Raw genomic sequence first — 20,018 nt, forward strand, 5'->3', positions numbered from 1 at the left:
CCACTGATCACTACCTCAAAGAGACCCCAAAATGATAATGTATAGAAACATCATTGCTAAGTTCTGTAGTTCCTGGTAAAGGAGAAAATACAAGAAGCAACAAGAAAAACAATTGTAATACTGTGGACTTAGTCAGAGACATGAAATGCAGCATTTAGTAGCACAAAAGAACTGGGCCAAGATCAAGAATAGCATATCATGTAAAGATAAGCATATACAGGGTAACAAGTAGATATTTAATGAACTAAAGGAGTTTCAACTATTCCTGGAGGAAAACCCAGAACTGAGCAGAAAATTTGATCTGTAAGAAACATACAAAGGTAATGAAAGACTGATCCTAAGCAACCAAAAGGTCAAATAGTTTTGATTCATGAATGAGAAAATGCCATTCATGGCTCTTGGGAATGGGATCATTGCCTGGGTATTTTGAAGAGGCATATATTCTTGGGGAAGACTTGAGGCTGAGGTGAAGGTAATGGGATGAGTCAAGATGGTAGTGGAATAGACTGGGAGGAGATAGAGTGGCTATTTCATATGAAGGAGAAATGAATAGAGAAACTGCCATGGAGAAGGGGAGGAGGAGATGGTGGAGGGCTGGTAGTACTAGAACTCTACTCTCATTGGACTTGGGATAGAGAAAGAAAAACATAAACAATTAGAACAGTAAATACTTTTTTAATGCACAAGGAAAAAAGGGGGATGGGACAAGGGAGGGTCTAGGAGTTACCTTGGGCGACTGAGGAAATCAGAGAAGGAAGGGTGGGTTAAGAGAAAGGAGGGCAAGGAGATAATAAAAAGGGGAGGGAAGGAAGGGATACCAAGAGGAAAGTACATATCAAGAAGGAGGGTAAGATGAGAAGATAAGGGAGGAATTTTTAGGACAAGATAGGGGAGAGATTTTTATTTTATTTTAAGGTACTAAATTTTTATTTTATTTATTCCCCAATTACATGTAAAAACAGTTTCCAACATTTTTCAAAGAATATTGAGTCTCAAATTCTCTCTTTCCCTCTCCCCCCTTACTCCTATTTGCCTTGAGATGGTAAGCAATCATCTCATATAGATTTTATATGTGCAATCATGTATTTCCATATTAATTCTTTTGTGGAAGTAAATTCAAAGAGAAAAAAAATTAAGTGAAAAAAGTTTGCTTTGGTCTGGATTTAGACGTAGTTCTTTTCTGGAAGTATATGGCATTTTTTATGATTAGTCCTGTGGAAGTTTTCAGTCACTGTATTATGGAGAATAGCTGTTATTCATAGTTGTTTGTTGAAAAATATTCCTGTTACTGTACAGTGTTCTCCTGGTTCTGCTTATTTCACTGTTTCAGTCTGTGTAAGTCTTTCCAGGTTTTCCTCAGCTCCTCCTGCTTGTCATTTCTTACAACAAAATAGTATTTCATTATAATCGTATACTAAAACTTAATCAATCATTCCCCAATTGATGGGTATCTGCTCACTTTCCAAATCTTTGCCCCTCTAAAAAGAGCTGCTTTAAATATTTTTTTATATATAGGTCTTCACCCCACCCCCCTTTTAATCTTTTTGGGAGACAAACCTAGTAATAGTATTGCTGGATCAAAGGGCATGTACTTTATAGCCCTTTGGGTATAGGTCCAAATTGCTTTCCTGAATGAATCAGTTCACAACTCCTCCAACAATGCATCCATATCCCAGATTTCCCATATCCTCTCCAAGTTTTTTCTGTCATGATAGCCAATCTGATTAAGTGTGTGGTAGTTTCTTAGTTGTTTTAATTCACATTTTTCTTTAATAGTCATTTGAAGAATTTTGTGCATGACTATAGAAAGCTTTAATTACTTTGTTTTAGAATTGCTTGTTCATATCCTTTGACCATTTATCAATGGGGGAAGCGGAATCATCTCTACCTATTGATTGGAGACCTTTAACTAAAGACTGATGTTATGCTGCCCAGAAATCCAGTCATATCCAAAAATTGATGCAAAGAATTTTCTTACAGTTGTAGGTCTCAAGCAAACTCTATGTCTTATCTAAAAACTTGATCCTTAGTGATCAATTAATTATTGTTTCCTTGTTCCTTTGATTGTATAGAGACACTTCTGTTTCTAAATTCAGGGAACTGACTCTGTTCACTCCCCCTCACTCCCAACTTGAAAAGTCCCCAATCTTTCCTCCAATTAGAAATTAGACTGCCTAATGTTGTATCCTGGTTAATTGTTTCTTTTTAAATAACTGGCATTATTTCATTAATTGTTTTTAATGTATACAAATCCATCTCCTCCTATATTTGGGGTCCATGCCAAAGCTGCAGAAGGCAACTGGTCTTGGTTTGTTGGGAGACTGGCATGTATTACTTAAAAAATTGATATGCTCAGAAGCTCAAACCTTTGTTTCCTCAGTCATTTCATTTTTTGCCTGCCACAGATGGCTCTCTGGGAGGAGAAGGAGAAAGGATACTGGAGAAAACTATGGTAATATAAACAAACAAAAAAATCAATAAATTATTTTTTTTAATACTATTAGAGTTGGGGAACAGCTGAAAAGGAAAAAATAAGATATAAATGAAATTATTTACTATAACTAAAATGTATAATGCCTACTAAATTATATTTCGGGGAATAGAAGACTCACATATATGTGTGTATAAATATATATTTAAGGTCCCCCAACATCAAACTTTGACCTATCTTTTAAAACTTATTTTTCTCCCTACTCTTCATATAAACCTTCACACCAAACTTGTTGATTCATTGTTCCTTGAACACACTTTCACTCCTTCAGATGATTCCTCTCATCTAAAAGGCCATTACTTTTCTTTTCCACATATCCTTGAATCCCACTAACAAATTGCACTTAGTCTTTGGAGTCTACCCTAATGAGAGTATTGTTTATGTATACCATATATCTGGAACTTAAACATTAACTACCTTGTATTGTTGGTGATTGCTTTGTATACATGTATCTTGCTTCTGTAACAGTGTGCCAGTGAAGGGCTGTTTATAAATATGAGGTTTAAAATTCACCTGCCAAATTGCTCTGAGAGAAATGGGGTATGATTCTCATTCCATTCTGGCCTTTACATTTGGGATGTGAACGTTACAATCTTTTCCAGTCCTTCCCTTTCTACTCCCACTGGGCATAACCTACTCTCAAGTCATCACCCTCAGTGTCTAGTACAGTGCCTGGCACATAGTAGGTGCTTAATAAATGTTCCCTTCCTTTCCCTAATAAAACTTTCCTCTGTAATACTGTGAAGTATATACTTGCAAGTTTGGAGAATATCATGTATGCATTTTCAGATCTCCCAAAATGTATATGGACTCTTAATGTTATGAAAGACATAAAAAAGTTGCACCATAAACTGAAAAATAAAGTAAAAAAAGATATTGCTATTTACTTTTTTGTTGTTCATCCTTGGCAGTGGCAACGGTTTTGTTGTAGAGGGCCCTAATAGTTTGGAGTTCTTCCTCTGTCTGCCTCCTTTCAGCCTCAATGACAGAATATTGATCATGGCTCTTTTCCAGTTCCATTTGTAGCTGAGCCAAATGCTGTTGTACACCATAGAGTTGTACACCAAGCTCCTCCCTTTGAGTTTTGCCATGCTTTGTAGCTACATTCTAGACAGAAAAGTCAGTCAGTGCCACTTACATATAACAAAATTTGTGTGATTTATGAAGTAAACTAATACTGTACCAGTTCACGGATCTCCAACTTGATTTTTTCTATCTGTTTCTTTAGGTAATTCTTCAATGCAGATTGGAATCTTTTCATCAAGGGCTGAAATAAAGGAAAACCAGTGTTGTTACTCCCTAGCATTCAGTGGTAGGAAATAAGAATGGTTTACACATTTGGTCTTTACCTCTAATACCTCAGGTTTATTAATTCTGTGTAATTCGCATGTGCATAGATGAATGAATGCATCGGGAAGCATTTATTAAGCTCCTACCTTAGAAGGGTAATGGATTTTTCTGTGAATTTTGGGTGTATTTGTCTTAGGTCAATGGCTTGAGATAATGCTCCATATTTTCTCTCTCTCTCTCTCTCTCTCTCTCTCTCTCTCTCTATATATATATATATATATATATATATATATATATGTATATATATATATATACATATATATATATATATATATATATAAGGCATTGCATTAAAAAAATAAGTTTGCAAGAGTAGAGTTCTGCCACCACCCCAATGTCAGTCAATGGAATAGACAAAGATTTTAAGAAATTTTTCCATAGCTTCATCACAGAGAGTGAACAAACCCTTAATCTGGAAGGATCATGGAACATTGAGCCATTGGATGAAGGTGGTATCTCTAAGGAAACATTTTATGATTGCTGAAACAATATAGGCCTATGTAGGAAAAGAGCACTGAGTTCAGAGGTGAAAGAGTCAATAGTTAGATCAGTTAGGTGATCAATGAAAGACTCCAAGTTCTGGAGCTAAAGGTTCCAGCAGGAGTAGGAAGCTGAGTGAGGTAATTTCTCGTTTTCTCTTTTGTTTCTTTCTGTGTCTATCTTTCTGACTCTATCTCTCTGACTTCATTTCTCTGTCTCTCTTGTTATCTCTCATTATCTTTCTTTGTCTCTCTATCTGTTTCTATATATCCTTTTTTCCTCCCAATGATCATATTATTAGAGACTCTAGACCAGTAGCAGAAAACACACACAGCTGGGAATAGAGGGAAATACACTAAGAGTAAATATGGACAGACACAGATTCAGAAGGATAGCTACGAAAGGGAGGGGAAAAGTTTCATGGAATAGAATTCATTTTAGCAGAGAGGATGCTAGCTATGGACTCTGGAAAGGCACCAATTCCTAAAGTCCATCCATCAAAGAATTACATCCAAGTGGAATTCCATGAGGTCTCCACAAAAAAAAAAAAGGCTATATATGTGCCTCATTGCCTCTGTACTATAACACTGATCCTATTCTCCCCAGGGACTTTGTGTGTACAGGGGGAGAGCAGGAATGGGTGTCTTTTGGACCAATCATTCCTACTATGCCACCTTAGCAATACCTTTTCCAAAAAATAATTGAAGTCTGGCTGACTGATCTTATTGGGTAGAACAATGTTAAAGGTTCATGAATGACAGAATCTAAAACCCACCCCCTTGAACATTACTCCTAGAATTCAGTCATCCTCTTAAGGACCTAGCCCATTGATGTGAGTAGAAGTTTGGGAGATAGTTGTAGAGGGGGTATACTACATGTCTGGATTTGGAAAAGATGCAGATTGTTAAAAGTAAGATAAAAAATTCTGGCAAAATTTGAATATGGAAGAATGCCCATTGCCTTTGAGAACTTTGATAGGTCCTTCCCAATTTCCCATTTCTCCCTTAATAGGGACAACCCGAAAATGATAATCTACCAAACTGTCTGATATAAGTCTAATATACCTAGCCATTTTAGAAAATTTAACTATGTTATGCATTATGAGGAATAGAAAAAAATATATAAGTAATTGCCCTTGTTCTTAAGAGGGGTGGGGAAACACTGCACAATTAAAATATATGATGATATATGTTGAATGTCACAGACAAGTTTGGTAAGAATTTAGAGGAGGGAGAGGCAACACTGGACTAGGAAAGTCAGGGAAATGGGAGCTGAATAGATAGAGGGAGAAAATAGGATTAAAATGCAGTTGCTAATCAACACTCAATCTATGTTCAGGTGCTTATGCCAAAAGTAAAATCTGAGAATCTTCTTACATGGTTTGGATCCAAAACCACCAACTGAGCTTCTTCTTCCATCTCTTCACTTATATCTGATTCTGATATATGCTCTATTCCAGATTCTCCAGTCTGGCTGAAGAGATTAATAGTATCTAAGAGTGGAGTAACCGCTCTGGTTTCCATTCCTACTAAGATTGAGAGGGGTAGAGGAAAGAAGAAATCAGAAATGTCAAGAAGGGTAACAAGAAAAATTACTTAGAAGTTCATACAAACAATAGGTTAACAACTCTACTGATGTGGGGAAATGTTATGTGAAAGTCCAATTAACCACATTGTCTCAGAAATCTAATGCAATACAGTAAAGCATAATATAAATTTATAAATTATCATTTATTCTATGATCCAATTTTTAAAAACTGTTACTAAAATAGTGGTTCTTGATCCATTACTAATTGGCTGAGGAAGGGAAAGGATGTGATTCATGTATTTATGCTCACATATGATCAAATAGAGCATCTCTCTTTTATTCTTTTTGTCATTTGGTTGTTTGACTCTTTGTGACCCCATTTGAGATTTTCTTACAGATACTAGAATGGTTTGCCATTCCCCTTTCCAGCTAATTTTGCAGCGTTACTTGCCCAGGAATAGCTAGGAAGTATCTAAGACTGGATTTTAACTTAGCATTTTATCCATTGTGCCACCTAACTGCCCTCTTTTATTCTAGGGTCTTCTCAAACTCAACTACCACTTAATAGTCAGCTGTCTTGATTTTTGTATTTGGGAGAATTTGTCTTCAGGATTTTAAGCTTTGTTGAGAACTTCAAGGTAAAATTACTAGTTGTTTCATTAGGTCAAACATCTCTATTTCCTTTCACCTATCGTATGTGGCATGATTTGCAGGTCCTTACCATCCTGGGCCAGCTTCCTCTGGATGCTCTCTGGCTTATAAATGTCCTTCCTAAGAAAGGTGGTATCTGGAACTGAAGTTTGTATTCTAGAATTTAGCAAAATTCTAAATTTGGTCAGACTAATAAGTATGGCAAGACTGCCACTTCCCTAGTTCCAGACACCAATGCCTTTCTTAATGAAGTCTAGGAATTCATTGGCCTTTATGGTTGTCATATCAGACTGTCAACTCATATCCAATTTTCAGCACACTAAACTATATGATCCCTTTTCCCAGAAGAATTGCCTTCTAGTCACACCTCCCTTATGTTATACATGTAAAACTGTTTATACAAAAAGCCAAGTACAAGTCATTACATTTATTTGTATTATATTTTTTTAAAATTGGCTTCATTCTAGTGTTCTAGTCTGTTAAGACCTTTTTGGATCCTGACTGTGATCCAGTGTATTAGCCATCCTTTCTAGCTTTGTGTTGTTTGCATATTCAATAAACATACTATCTTTTCTTTTATTCAAATCATTGCTATTGATATTAAATAGCACAGGGTCAACAATAGATCTTTGGAGTGGTCCATTAGAGATTTTTCTCCAAGTTGACATTTAACTATTAATGTTTGGTCTTTGGATCCATTCATTCACCCACCTAATTGGTCTCTTTGTCTCAAGCCTGTCCCTACCTGCAACCCAACCTCCATATAATAGTCAAAGTTTTTTTTTAATATTTTAAAGTGCAGATATAACTACGTTAGTAAACCCTTTGAAATAAACTCCAGTGTCTAGACTAATCCAGAAATTGTATGAACACAATTACAAGATAATTTTTGTACAAACTAAGTCAGATTTAATTAACTGGAAAAATGTTAATTGCTCATGGATAGACTGAGCCAATAAAATAAAATGACAATTCTACCTAAGTTAATTGATTTATTCAGTGCCACACAAATCAAGCCACCAAAAATTATATTATAGAGCTAGGAAAAATAACAAAATTCTTCTTGAAAAAAAGGTATATCAATATCAAGGGAATTAATGAAAAAAAAACAGGAAGGAAGGTGGCTTAGCCATGCCAGATCTCAAACTGTCCTGTAAAGTCGTTATCAAAACAAGCTGGTACTGACTAAGAAATAGAGTAGTGGATCAATAGAATAGATTAGGTACACAATACATAGTAGTAAATGAACACAGTAATATAATGTTTGATAAATCCAAAGATTCCATCTTTTGAGACAAGAATTCACCATTTGACAAAAACTGTTGGAAAAACTGGAAAGCAGAAACAAGGTATAAACTAACATCTCACACTATATACTAAGGGATAAAGTCAAAACATATATATGATTTAGACATAAAGGGTGATACCATAAGCAAATTAGGGGAGCATAGGATAATTTACTTGTCATATCTATGGATAAGGGAAGAGTAAAAAGAGTAATTTTGATTAGAGTAAATTAAAATTAAAAAGAGGTTGCAACAAAACCCCCAATGAAATCAAGGCTAGAAGGGAAGCAGAAAGCTAGGGGAAATTTTTACAGCAAGCTTATTTGATAAAGACCTCATTTCTCAGATATAGAGAGAACTGAGTCAAATTGGTAAGAATACAAGTCATTCTCCAATTGATAAATGACTAAAGAAAAACAGGAAGTTTTCAGATGAAGAAATCAAGGTTACTTATAGTCATGTGAAAAAATATTCTAAATCACTCTTGATTAGAGAAATTCAGATTAAAACAACTCTAATGGGCAAGTAGGTAGATACTTCCTAGCTGTGTGACCCTGGGCAAATCACTTAACCCCATCTGCCTAACCCTTACCACTCTTCTGCATTGAAACTAATACTTAAGTATCAATTCTATGACAGAAAGTAAGGGTTAAAAAACCCAAACAACTCTGAGGTATTACCTCACACCTATAAAATTGACTAATATGTCTGTCTGGGGCTTTTTCATGTTCCCTTATCCTGTAGATGCTCATGCTTTTTCCTCCAACAGTATTTGTAACTGCTTTATGTGCATTTTTTATACACATGTAGGGTGTTCCAAGAGTCTCAGTAAGTCAAAACTGAACACACTAAGATGGTCAGGGAAGTAGAGGTTACATAGATAAAGTACACACACACAAACACACACACACACACATACAGACACACACACATATATATACCTGTGCACATCTTCTCAGGCAGAAACTATTTCATGTCTTTCTTTGTTTACATATAATACTTAATGCAGTGCCTGACCCAGAGTAGGCACTTAATAATGCTTTCTTACCTGACTAGTTCAACCACAAGAATAGTATAAAAGATTATGGCGTATTTTTCTTGTGGACCCTAATATACTTTTATTATACACAATAATGTAAGAATAATTTACATGTAAATGCCAAAGACAATTTGCACCAACAATGCCTGAAAACAAAATTTCCCTCTTTTTTATTCAGTTAGATAATGTCTCTCTAGGAATAAAGCTGGAATAAGGAACAACTTATTAAGTCTAAATCACTCCAGCAAATGAACTAAAGATTGAAATGAGACACTGATGTTTTATAATCTTCTCAGTTCACTAAAGCTAGTGAGGTAGCTCAAGACATTTCATATTTTGTACAATGGACATCATAACAGTACTACAAACTTTACAAGGTTGTTGCAAGGATTAAATGAGATAGTTAATGCATGCAAAGCATTTAGCAAACTTTAAAGCATTCTTTAAATTCAGCTATTATAAGGATAATAAAAAGATTATATTGACTATTGAGAGAGCATTTTATGGTCAGCAAAACACTATGTACATTATCTCATTTGATCCTAAAACAACCATTTGAGGTAGATATTACAGATATTATTTATATATAATCTACAAATGAGGAAAATGAGGCTCAGAGAGATTGAGTACCTGAGTTACAATCAAATAGTGTCAGAGGCAGGGTCTGAATCTACGCATTATCTGACTCTCAAGTCAACATTCTAGTTACCAAAGCATTTTGCTTTTCATTAATAGTGTTATTAATGTGGAGAAAAGCTGTTTACTTTTTTTATAAAGTAAGTTTTTCCTACAAACACTCTCAGTGAAAAAATAGAGTTGAACCCCAAGGAAATCCATAAATTTCTATTTGAATTTTGTTTTAAAAAACTGTAAACTTGAAAAAAATGCCAATAATTTTACAACAATTTCTTTGCTCTATCACCTTCCAATCTCTTCTTCAACAATGTATGGATAAATTTTTTTTTCTATTGGGTTTTCAGTATAGTCATAGACAATATATATGTTTTTCTAATTAGGCTAAATTCACTTTATATACTTTCCCCCATATTTTTCACATTTGACTTTTTTTGAGCAAAATAGCATTCCACTGCATTGTTGTAAATCTGTTTATTCAAGTAGGCCTCAGTTGTTTTATATGTGGGTTGTTTCCATGGTTTTAAAAAATTGGCATATAAAGCAGCTATAAATATTTTTGTACACATATATTCCTTTCCCCCCCTGTAATAACAGCTATTCCTACCAAGAATATAATAGGGATGGGGGCTAGATTTGTAATTTCATTGATAGAGGAAACTCCTAGATGAAAAGACTTTCTCTACCAACGTGGGTTAGCACCTTCTTTGCCATATAGTCTTTGGGAATTTTCTAGAGAATTGTAAAGTTAAGTGATTTGCTTGGGGTCCATGGCTAATGAAAGTCAGAGACAGAACTTGAACCCAAGGTTTCCTGGCTTAATGCCAGTCTAGCTTCTATATCACCCTATCTTGTATCTTATGCTAAATATTACAGTGAATTTCATCTGGACAAAAGACAAACATTTTTAAAAAGCTCTATAAAAAAGGAGCAGCTAGGTGGCTGTAAAAATGGAGATTTTTGAACCCTAGACTTCAATCTCCAGAAGTCCTTGATATTTCCCAGAATTCCCAATAATCTCACCGGAGTCTCCACCTGGGCGAGATCACAATTAGTATTTAACTGGCAGTAACCCCTACCTCTTTTTCTTCCATTGCAATGATGTAGTAAGCTAATCACGGGGATTATGAATAGCCTAATCAGTCATGGCACAAATGTGGTTTTATTTTGTATCCTTGATTTCTAATAATCCTTAATAAACCTCTTTTAAAATATAATATTTTTATTATTAGAGACTAATTTAATTTTTTTTTTTTTTAATTTTAATATTATTTTATTTGGTCGTTTTCATACATTATTCACTGGAAACAAAGATCGTTTTCTTTTCCTCCCCTCCCCCCCCCCCCGCCTTTCCCTCTCCCATAGCCGACGCATGATTCCACTGGTTATCACATGTGTTCTTGACTCGAACCCATTTCCCTGTTGTTGGAGTTTGCATTATAGTGTTCATTTAGAGTCTCTCCTCAGTCTTATCTCCTCCAACCCTGTGGTCGAGCAGTTGCTTTTCAGCGGTGTTTTTACTCCCACAGTTTATCCTCTGCTTGTGGGTAGTATTTTTTTTTTTTAGATCCCTGCAGATTGTTCAGGGAAATTGCATTGATACTTATGGAGAAGTCCATCACCTTCGATTGTACCACAATGTATCAGTCTCTGTGTATAATGTTTTCCTGGTTCTGCTCCTTTCGCTCTGCATCACTTCCTGGAGGTTGTTCCAGTTCACATGGAATTCCTCCACTTTATTATTCCTTTTAGCACAATAATATTCCATCACCAACATATACCACAATTTGTTTAGCCATTCCCCAATTGAGGGGCATCCCCTCATTTTCCAATTTTTGGCTACCACAAAGAGCGCAGCTATGAATATTTTTGTACAAGTCTTTTTGTCCATTATCTCTTTGGGGTACAAGCCCAGCAGTGCTATGGCTGGATCAAAGGGCAGACAGTCTTTTATCGCCCTTTGGGCATAGTTCCAAATTGCCCTCCAGAATGGTTGGATCAATTCACAACTCCACCAGCAATGAATTAATGTCCCCACTTTGCCACATCCCCTCCAGCATTCATTACTTTGCATAGCTGTCATGTTAGCCAATCTGCTAGGTGTGAGATGATACCTCAGAGTTGTTTTGATTTGCATCTCTCTGATTATAAGAGATGTAGAGCACTTTTTCATGTGCTTATTAATAGTTTTGATTTCTTTGGCTGAGAATTGCCTGTTCATGTCCCTTGCCCATTTGTCAATTGGAGAATGGCTTGATTTTTTGTACAATTGATTTAGTTCTTTATAAATTTTAGTAATTAAACCCTTGTCAGAGGTTTTATGAAGATTGTTTCCCAATTTGTTGCTACCCTTCTGATTTTGGTTACATTGGTTTTGTTTGTACAAAAACTTTTTAATTTGATGTAATCCAGATTATTTATTTTGCATTTTGTAATTCTTTCTAATTCTTGCTTGGTTTTGAAGTATTTCCCTTCCCAAAGGTCTGACATGTATACTATTCTGTGTTCGCCTAATTTTCTTATAGTTTCCTTCTTTATGTTCAAGTCATTCATCCATTTTGAATTTATCTTGGTGTAGGGTGTGAGGTGTTGATCTAAGCCTAATCTTTCCCACACTGTCCTCCAATTTTCCCAACAGTTTTTATGAAATAGTGGATTTTTGTCCCAAAAGCTGGGATCTTTGGGTTTGTCATATACTGTCTTGCTGAGGTTGCTTGCCCCCAGTCTATTCCACTGATCCTCCTTTCTGTCTCTTAGCCAGTACCAAATTGTTTTGATGACCGCTGCTTTATAATATAGTCTGAGATCTGGGACTGCAAGACCCCCTTCCTTTGTATTTTTTTTCATTAATTCCCTGGGTATCCTTGATCTTTTGTTTTTCCAAATGAACTTTGTTATGTTTTTTTCTAAATCAGTAAAAAAAATTTTTGGGAGTTCCATGGGTATGGCACTAAATAGATAGATGAGTTTGGGTAGGATGGTCATTTTTATTATATTGGCTCGTCCTACCCATGAGCAGTTAATGTTTTTCCAATTGTTCAAGTCTAGTTTTAGTTGTGTGGAAAGTGTTTTGTAGTTGTGTTCATATAGATCCTGTGTTTGTCTCGGGAGATAGATTCCTAAGTATTTTATTTTGTCTTGGGTAATTTTGAATGGGATTTCTCTTTCTAGTTCTTGCTGCTGAGCTGTGTTGGAATTATATAGAAATGCTGATGACTTATGTGGGTTTATTTTGTATCCTGCAACTTTGCTAAAGTTGTTGATTATTTCAATTAGCTTTTTGGTTGAATCTCTAGGATTCTTTAAGTAGACCATCATGTCATCTGCAAAGAGTGATAATTTGGTCTCCTCCTTGCCTATTTTGATGCCTTCAATTTCTTTTTCTTCTCTAATTGCTACTGCTAGTGTTTCTAATACAATGTCAAATAATAGAGGTGATAATGGGCATCCTTGTTTCACTCCTGATCTTAATGGGAATGGATTTAGTTTATCCCCATTGCAGATGATATTAGCTGATGGTTTTAGATATATACTGTTTATTATTTTTAGGAATGACCCTTCTATTCCTATGCTTTCTAGTGTTTTTAGTAGGAATGGGTGTTGTATTTTATCAAAGGCTTTTTCTGCATCTATTGAGATAATCATGTGATTCTTGTTGGTTTGCTTGTTGATGTGGTCAATTATGTGGATAGTTTTCCTAATGTTGAACCAGCCCTGCATCCCTGGTATGAATCCTACTTGATCATGGTGGATGACCCTTCTAATCACTTGCTGGAGTCTTTTTGCTAGTATCCTATTTAAGATTTTTGCATCTATATTCATTAGGGAGATTGGCCTATAGTTTTCTTTCTCTGTTTTTGGCCTGCCTGGCTTTGGAATTAGTACCATGCTTGTGTCATAAAAGGAGTTTGGTAGGACTCCCTCTTTGCTTATTATGTCGAATAGTTTGTATAATATTGGGGTTAACTGTTCTCTGAATGTTTGATAGAATTCACTGGTGAATCCATCAGGCCCTGGGGATTTTTTCTTAGGCAGTTCTTTGATGGCTTGATGGATTTCAATTTCTGATATGGGATTATTTAAGAAAACTATTTCTTCTTCTGTTAGTCTAGGCAATTTATATTTTTGTAAATATTCATCCATATCACCTAGATTGGTAAATTTATTGCCATATAGTTGGGCAAAGTAGTTTTTAATGATTGCCTTAATTTCCTCTTCATTTGAGGTGAGATCCCCCTTTTCATCCTTGATGCTATTAATTTGCCTTTCTTCTTTCCTTTTTTTAATTAAATTAACCAGTACTTTGTCTATTTTGTCTGTTTTTTCAAAGTACCAGCTTCTAGTCTTGTTTATTAGCTCAATAGTTCTGTCACTTTCTATTTTATTAATTTCTCCCTTAATTTTTAGGATCTCTAGTATGGTTTTCTTCTGGGGGTTTTTAATTTGTTCATTCTCAAGTTTTTTGATTTGCATTTCCAATTCCTTGGTCTCTGTCCTCCCTAATTTGTTAATATATGCACTCAGGGATATGAATTTTCCTCTAAGTACTGCCTTGGCTGCATCCCATAAGGTTTGAAAGGATGTTTCGCCGTTGTCATTTTCTTCAACGAAATTGTTAATTGTTTCTATGATTTCTTCTCTAACTATCCGATTTTGGAGTATCATGTTATTTAATTTCCAATTAATTTTTGATTTGGGTCTCCATGTACCCTTGCCGATCAATATTTTAATTGCCTTGTGATCTGAAAAGGCTGCAGTTAATATTTCTGCTTTTCTGCATTTAAGTGCCATGTTTCTATGACCTAGTGTATGATCTATTTTTGTGAATGTGCCATGTGGTGCTGAAAAGAAGGTGTATTCTTTTTTGTCCCTATTTATTTTTCTCCATATGTCTATTAATTCTAATTTTTCTAAGATTTCATTCACCTCTTTTACCTCTTTCTTATTTATTTTTTGATTTGATTTATCTAAATTTGATAGTGGTTGGTTCAAGTCTCCCACTAATATGGTTTTACTGTCTAATTCCTCCTTCAATTCTCCTAGTTTCTCTATTAAAAATTTGGATGCTATACCATTTGGTGCATACATGTTGATTAGTGATATTTCCTCATTGTCTATACTTCCTTTTAGCAGAATATATTTACCTTCCCTGTCCCTTTTGATCAGGTCTATTTGTACTTTGGCTTTGTCAGATATCATGATTGCAACTCCTGCCTTCTTTCTATCGGTTGAGGCCCAAAAGGTCTTACTCCAACCTTTAATTCTAACCTTGTGAGTGTCAACCCGTCTCATATGTGTTTCTTGAAGACAACATATGGTAGGGTTTTGTGTTCTAATCCAATCTGCTATTTGTCTGCGTTTTATGGGTGAGTTCATCCCATTCACGTTCAAAGTTATGATTGTTATTTGTGGATTCGCTGGCATTTTGATGTCTTCCCCTAGTTCTGACCTTTCTTCTTTAGCTTTCTCCTTTTGAACCAGTGATTTACTTTAGGTCAGTCCCCCTAGTTCCCTCCCTTGAGATGCTTCCCTTTCTAGCCCCTCCCTTTTTATGCTCCCTTCCCCTCCCCCCTCTCCTTCCCTCCCTTTTTGTGCTCCCTCCCCCCTCCCCCTCCTTAATTTTCCTTTCTTTCTTGCCCTAATGGATAAGATAGAATTCAGGATCCCACTGGATCTAGATGTTCTTCCCTCTCAGATTTGATTTCACTGAGAGTAAGGTTTAAGTACTTCCACTTCACGCTCTCTTCCTCTCCTTCTCATATGAGAGTTCTTCCCCTCCCCTTCCCATGTGTATCTTTATATGGGAAAGTTTATTCTATTGATTCCCCCCCTATTTCTTGAAGTTAATCTTAGTATTATCACGGTTCCCCCCTCCCTTTTCCTTTTTTTGCCCCAACTTTCCCCAAATCTTCTTGATTCCCCAATCTTTCCCTATGCATGTTTCTTCTAACTACTCTTATGATGATACAATTTATGAGAGTTACACAAAACATTTTCCCCACATATTAATATATATAATTAGATGTAAATGTAGTCCTTATAGAAGAGAGTTTGACTTAAAGAGAAAGATAAGATTTATCTCCTTTTCCCTTTCTTTCATATTTACCTTTTCATGTTTCTCTTGCTTTCTGTGCTTGGATATCGAACTTTCCACAGAGCTCTGGTCTTTTCTTAGCAAATGCTTGGAAATCTTCTATTTTGTTGAATGCCCATACTTTCCCCTGGAAGTATATAGTCAGTTTTGCTGGGTAGTTGATTCTTGGTTGGAGACCCAGCTCTCTTGCCTTTCTAAATATCGTGTTCCATGCTTTGCGGTCTCTTAGTGTGTTAGCCGCTAAGTCATGTGTGATCCTTATGGGAGCCCCCTTATATCTGAAGCTCTTCTTCTTGGCTTCTTGTAGGATTTTCTCCTTTACTTGGAAGCTCTTGAATTTGGCAATTACATTCCTAGGCGTTGTCTTTTGGGGATTTAGTATAGAAGGTGTTCTATGAATCCTTTCTATTTCTATTTTGCCCCCTTGCTCCAGAACGTGGGGGCAATTTTCTTTTATAATCTCCTCTAGAATAAAATCCAATTTGTTGTTTACCTCTGGTTTTTCTGGGAGACCGATGATACGGAGATTTTCTCGTCTTCCTCTGTTCTCCAGGTCCGTGACCTTCTCAGTGAGATATTTTCTGTTTTCTTCCAATTCATTAATTATTTGGGTTTGCTTTATTGATTCTTGCTGTTTTATCATCTCACTTTCTTCGAGGTCCTTAATTCTGGTCATTAGGGACTGGATTTGCTTTTCAGCCTTGTCTGCCCTTGTATTGGATGCTTCGAGTTCTTTTTCCAATTGAGCAGTCTTATCTGTCAGACAGCTGATCTCTTTCTCCCATTTTTCTTTCCAGAAGGTTTCCATCTTTTGGATAAGTTCCAGTTTGAGATCTTCCAGAGCTTGTTGATAGTTTCCATTTTGGGAGGCGTGTTCTGAATTTTTTTGGATTTCCTCTTCATTCTCCTCTTTCCCTTGGGTACTTCCACCATAAAAGTTTTCAATAGTCACTTTTTTCCCTTTCTTCCTGGAGGCTTGATTTTGGGCCATGTGAGCCATCCCTTTGGTGGTTTTATTTCCCTTTCCTTTTTGGTCTGGGGTCTGGGTTATAAGAGTGGTTTTTCTGTGAATTTAGGTTGCTTCAGACTAGTTCTTCCCAGCCTCCGAGCCCAGGTATTCAGCTCCGCCCAGATAATCCGTGCGCCTTGTTCAGCGCAGCCCGCCCGAAGTCCGCTGGCTTCTCCAGTGAAAGCGCCCTGAGACGTTTTTTCCTGGCAGTCCCCAGATCCCAAGGACCCTGGAGTGCCCCCCCAGACAGAGACGCTCCCCACTCACTCGCTGTCCCGGTGAGCGCTCAGGTAGCTCACTCTGGTTTAGTGGGGGAGGTGGGGTGGGGGAAGGGCGGCTCAGTTCACTTTTCTGTGCAAGCTTTTCCTTCTTATTTTAGTGTGGAAATGTTCAAGCCCCACGTACCTTTGCCTCTGTGGGGTACTGGGGAGTCCTTCTGTTCCTCCAAAGGTGATTTTATGCTCCTTTGATGTAGTCTATTTCGTTCGGTGCTGGGGAGAGGAAACGTGCCGCGTCTAGATTGCAGCCATGATTACCCGGAAGTCCGACTAATTTAATTTTTACATGGCTCAGGGGATAGAGAGCCAGGCTTGAAGATGGGAGGCTGTGAGTCTCAATCTGGCCTCAGACACTTCCCAGCTGTATTATGCTGGGCAAATTACTTAACACCGATGACCTTACCCTTACCATTCTTCTGCCTAGAAAACAATATTTAGTATTGATTCTAAGACAGAAGGTAAGGGTTAAAAAAATATATATATATAAAAAGAAATTTAAGAAAATGATTAAAACAAACTCCTTGAGCACCTGGATGATTTTGTACTTTTGCATTTTTATCACCAGCATTTAGCGCAGCATTTGACAAAAGTAGGCACTTGATATAAACTTTTAATTCATTGATCTGTACTCTCAGGTATAAATAATAATGGCCAAGTTCTCTATAACGTATCCCTCTAATTGCTTGGCATACTCTGGGAAATAGACATTTTTCATCTCTTTGGTTTTTCCTGTATAAAAAGTCAAACCAAAATTTTTTGAATAGTTACATATCTCTTCTATGAAGTCTTGTAATGTTTGAAGGCTTGAGACAACCAACAAAATGTCATATGTAAACAATAGCTTGCTGGAGGCTTTACAATCCAAAAGGAATTATCTTTTAAGAGCCCTTATCTTCTATCTAAGGTAGAAAGAGAGGCAAGGGCTAGTCATATCCCCTCAACCCCTGTAGTCAAGCAGTTGCTTTTCCTCGGTGTTTTTACTCCCGCAGTTTGTCCTCTGCTTGTGGATAGTGTTTTTTCTCCTAGATCCCTGATGCTTGTTCAGGGACATTACACCGCCAATAATGGAGAAGTCCAATACCTTCGATTGTACCACAATGTATCAGTCTCTGTGTACAATGTTTTCCTGGTTCTGCTCCTTTCGCTCTGCATCACTTCCTGGAGGTTGTTCCAGTCTCCATGGAATTCCTCCACTTTATTATTCCTTTGAGCACAATAGTATTCCATCACCAACATATACCACAATTTGTTCAGCCATTCCCCAATTGAAGGGCATCCCCTCATTTTCCAATTTTTGGCCACCACAAAGAGCGCAGCTATGAATATTCTTGTACAAGTCTTTTTCCTTATTATCTCTTTGGGGTACAAGCCCAGTAGTGCTATGGCTGGATCAAAGGGCAGATAGTCTTTTATAGCCCTTTGGGCATAGTTCCAAATTGCTCTCCAGAATGGTTGGATTAATTCACAACTCCACCAGCAATGAATTAGTGTCCCTACTTTGCCACATCCCCTCCAGCATTCATTACTTTCCATAGCTGTTATGTTAGCCAATCTGCTTGGTGTGAGGTGATACCTCAGAGTTGTTTTGATTTGCATCTCTCTGATTATAAGAGATCTAGAACACTTTTTCATGTGCTTATTAATAGTCTTGATTTCTTTAACGGAAAATTGCCTATTCATGTCCCTTGCCCATTTATCAATTGGAGAATGGCTTGATTTTTTGTACAATTGATTTAGCTCTTTGTAAATTTGAGTAATTAAACCTTTGTCAGAAGTTTTTATGAAGATTGTTTCCCAATTTGTTGCTACCCTTCTGATTTTAGTTACATTGGTTTTGTTTGTACAACACCTTTTTAATTTGATGTAGTCAAAATTATTTATTTTACATTTTGTGACTCTTTCTAAGTCTTGCTTGGTTTTAAAATCTTTCCCTTCCCAAAGGTCTGACAGGTATACTATTCTGTGTTCACCTAATTTACTTATAGTTTCCTTCTTTATGTTCAAGCCATTCACCCATTCTGAGGTGTTGATCCAAACCTAATCTCTCCCACACTGTCTTCCAATTTTCCCAGTAGTTTTTATCAAATAATGGATTTTTGTCCCAAAAGCTGGGGTCTTTGGGTTTGTCATAAACTATCTTGCTGAGATCATTTACACCAAGTCTATTCCACTGATCCTCCTTTCTGTCTCTTAGCCAGTACCAAATTGTTTTGATAACCATTGCTTTATAGTATAGTTTGAGATCTGGGACTGCAAGTCCTCCTTCCTTTGCATTTTTTTTCATGATTTCCCTGGATGTCCTTGATCTTTTGTTCTTCCAAATGAACTTAGTTATGGTTTTTTCTAATTCAGTAAAGAAGTTTTTTTAGTAGGTCAATGGGAATGGCACTAAATAAGTAAATTAATTTGGGTAGGATTGTCATTTTTATTATGTTAGCTCATCCTACCCATGAACAATCAGTGTTTTTTCAATTGTTTAGATCTAGTTTTAGCTGTGTGGAAAGTGTTTTGTAGTTGTGTTCATATAGTTCCTGTGTTTGTCTCGGCAGATAGATTCCTAAATATTTTATATTGTCTAGGGTGATTTTGAATGGTATTTCGCTTTCTAATTCTTGCTGCTGAAATGGGTTAGAGATATATAGAAATGCTGATGACTTATGTGGGTTGATTTTGTATCCTGCAACTTTGCTACAGTTGATTATTTCGAGTAACTTTTTGGTTTATTCTCTAGGATTTCTTAAGTAAACCATCATATCATCTGCAAAGAGTGATAGCTTGGTCTCCTCACTGCCAATTTTAATACCTTCAATTTCTTTTTCTTCTCTAATTGCTACTGCTAGTGTTTCTAGTACAATGTTAAATAACAGAGGTGATAATGGGCATCCTTGTTTTACTCCTGATCTTATTAGAAAGGCTTCTAGTTTATCCCCATTGCAGATGATGTTTGCTGATGGTTTTAGATATATACTGTTTATTATTTTTAGGAAAGGCCCTTCTATTCCTATACTTTCTAGTGTTTTCAATAGGAATGGGTGTTGTATTTTATCAAAGGCTTTTTTTGCATCTATTGAGATAATCAAGTAATTTTTGTCAGTTTGCTTGTTAATATGGTCAATTATGTGGATGGTTTTCCTAATATTGAACCATCCTTGCATTCCTGGTATGAATCCTGCCTGGTCA

General features: G+C 36.3%; 1 protein-coding gene across 2 annotated transcripts in view; it reads right to left on the bottom strand.

Annotated features, from left to right (window-relative positions):
- The window catches only part of CCDC40 (coiled-coil domain containing 40), a 120,593-nt gene that overhangs the window by 84,165 nt on the left and 16,410 nt on the right, over positions 1-20,018 (bottom strand). Inside the window, exons 5-7 of one of the 2 annotated variants that reach the window (XM_001380200.4) lie at positions 5,698-5,846; positions 3,675-3,758; positions 3,379-3,598 (exon numbers count right to left, since the gene is read on the bottom strand). In XM_001380200.4, coding sequence (XP_001380237.3) covers positions 3,379-3,598; positions 3,675-3,758; positions 5,698-5,846 — 453 coding nt within the window. Of the gene's footprint in view, positions 1-3,378; positions 3,599-3,674; positions 3,759-5,697; positions 5,850-20,018 lie in introns of both variants that reach the window. The other variant, XM_007482905.3, reaches the window with a different exon arrangement.

The sequence above is a fragment of the Monodelphis domestica genome, chromosome 2 (assembly GCF_027887165.1).
Source record: "Monodelphis domestica isolate mMonDom1 chromosome 2, mMonDom1.pri, whole genome shotgun sequence".
Lineage (NCBI taxonomy): Eukaryota > Metazoa > Chordata > Mammalia > Didelphimorphia > Didelphidae > Monodelphis > Monodelphis domestica.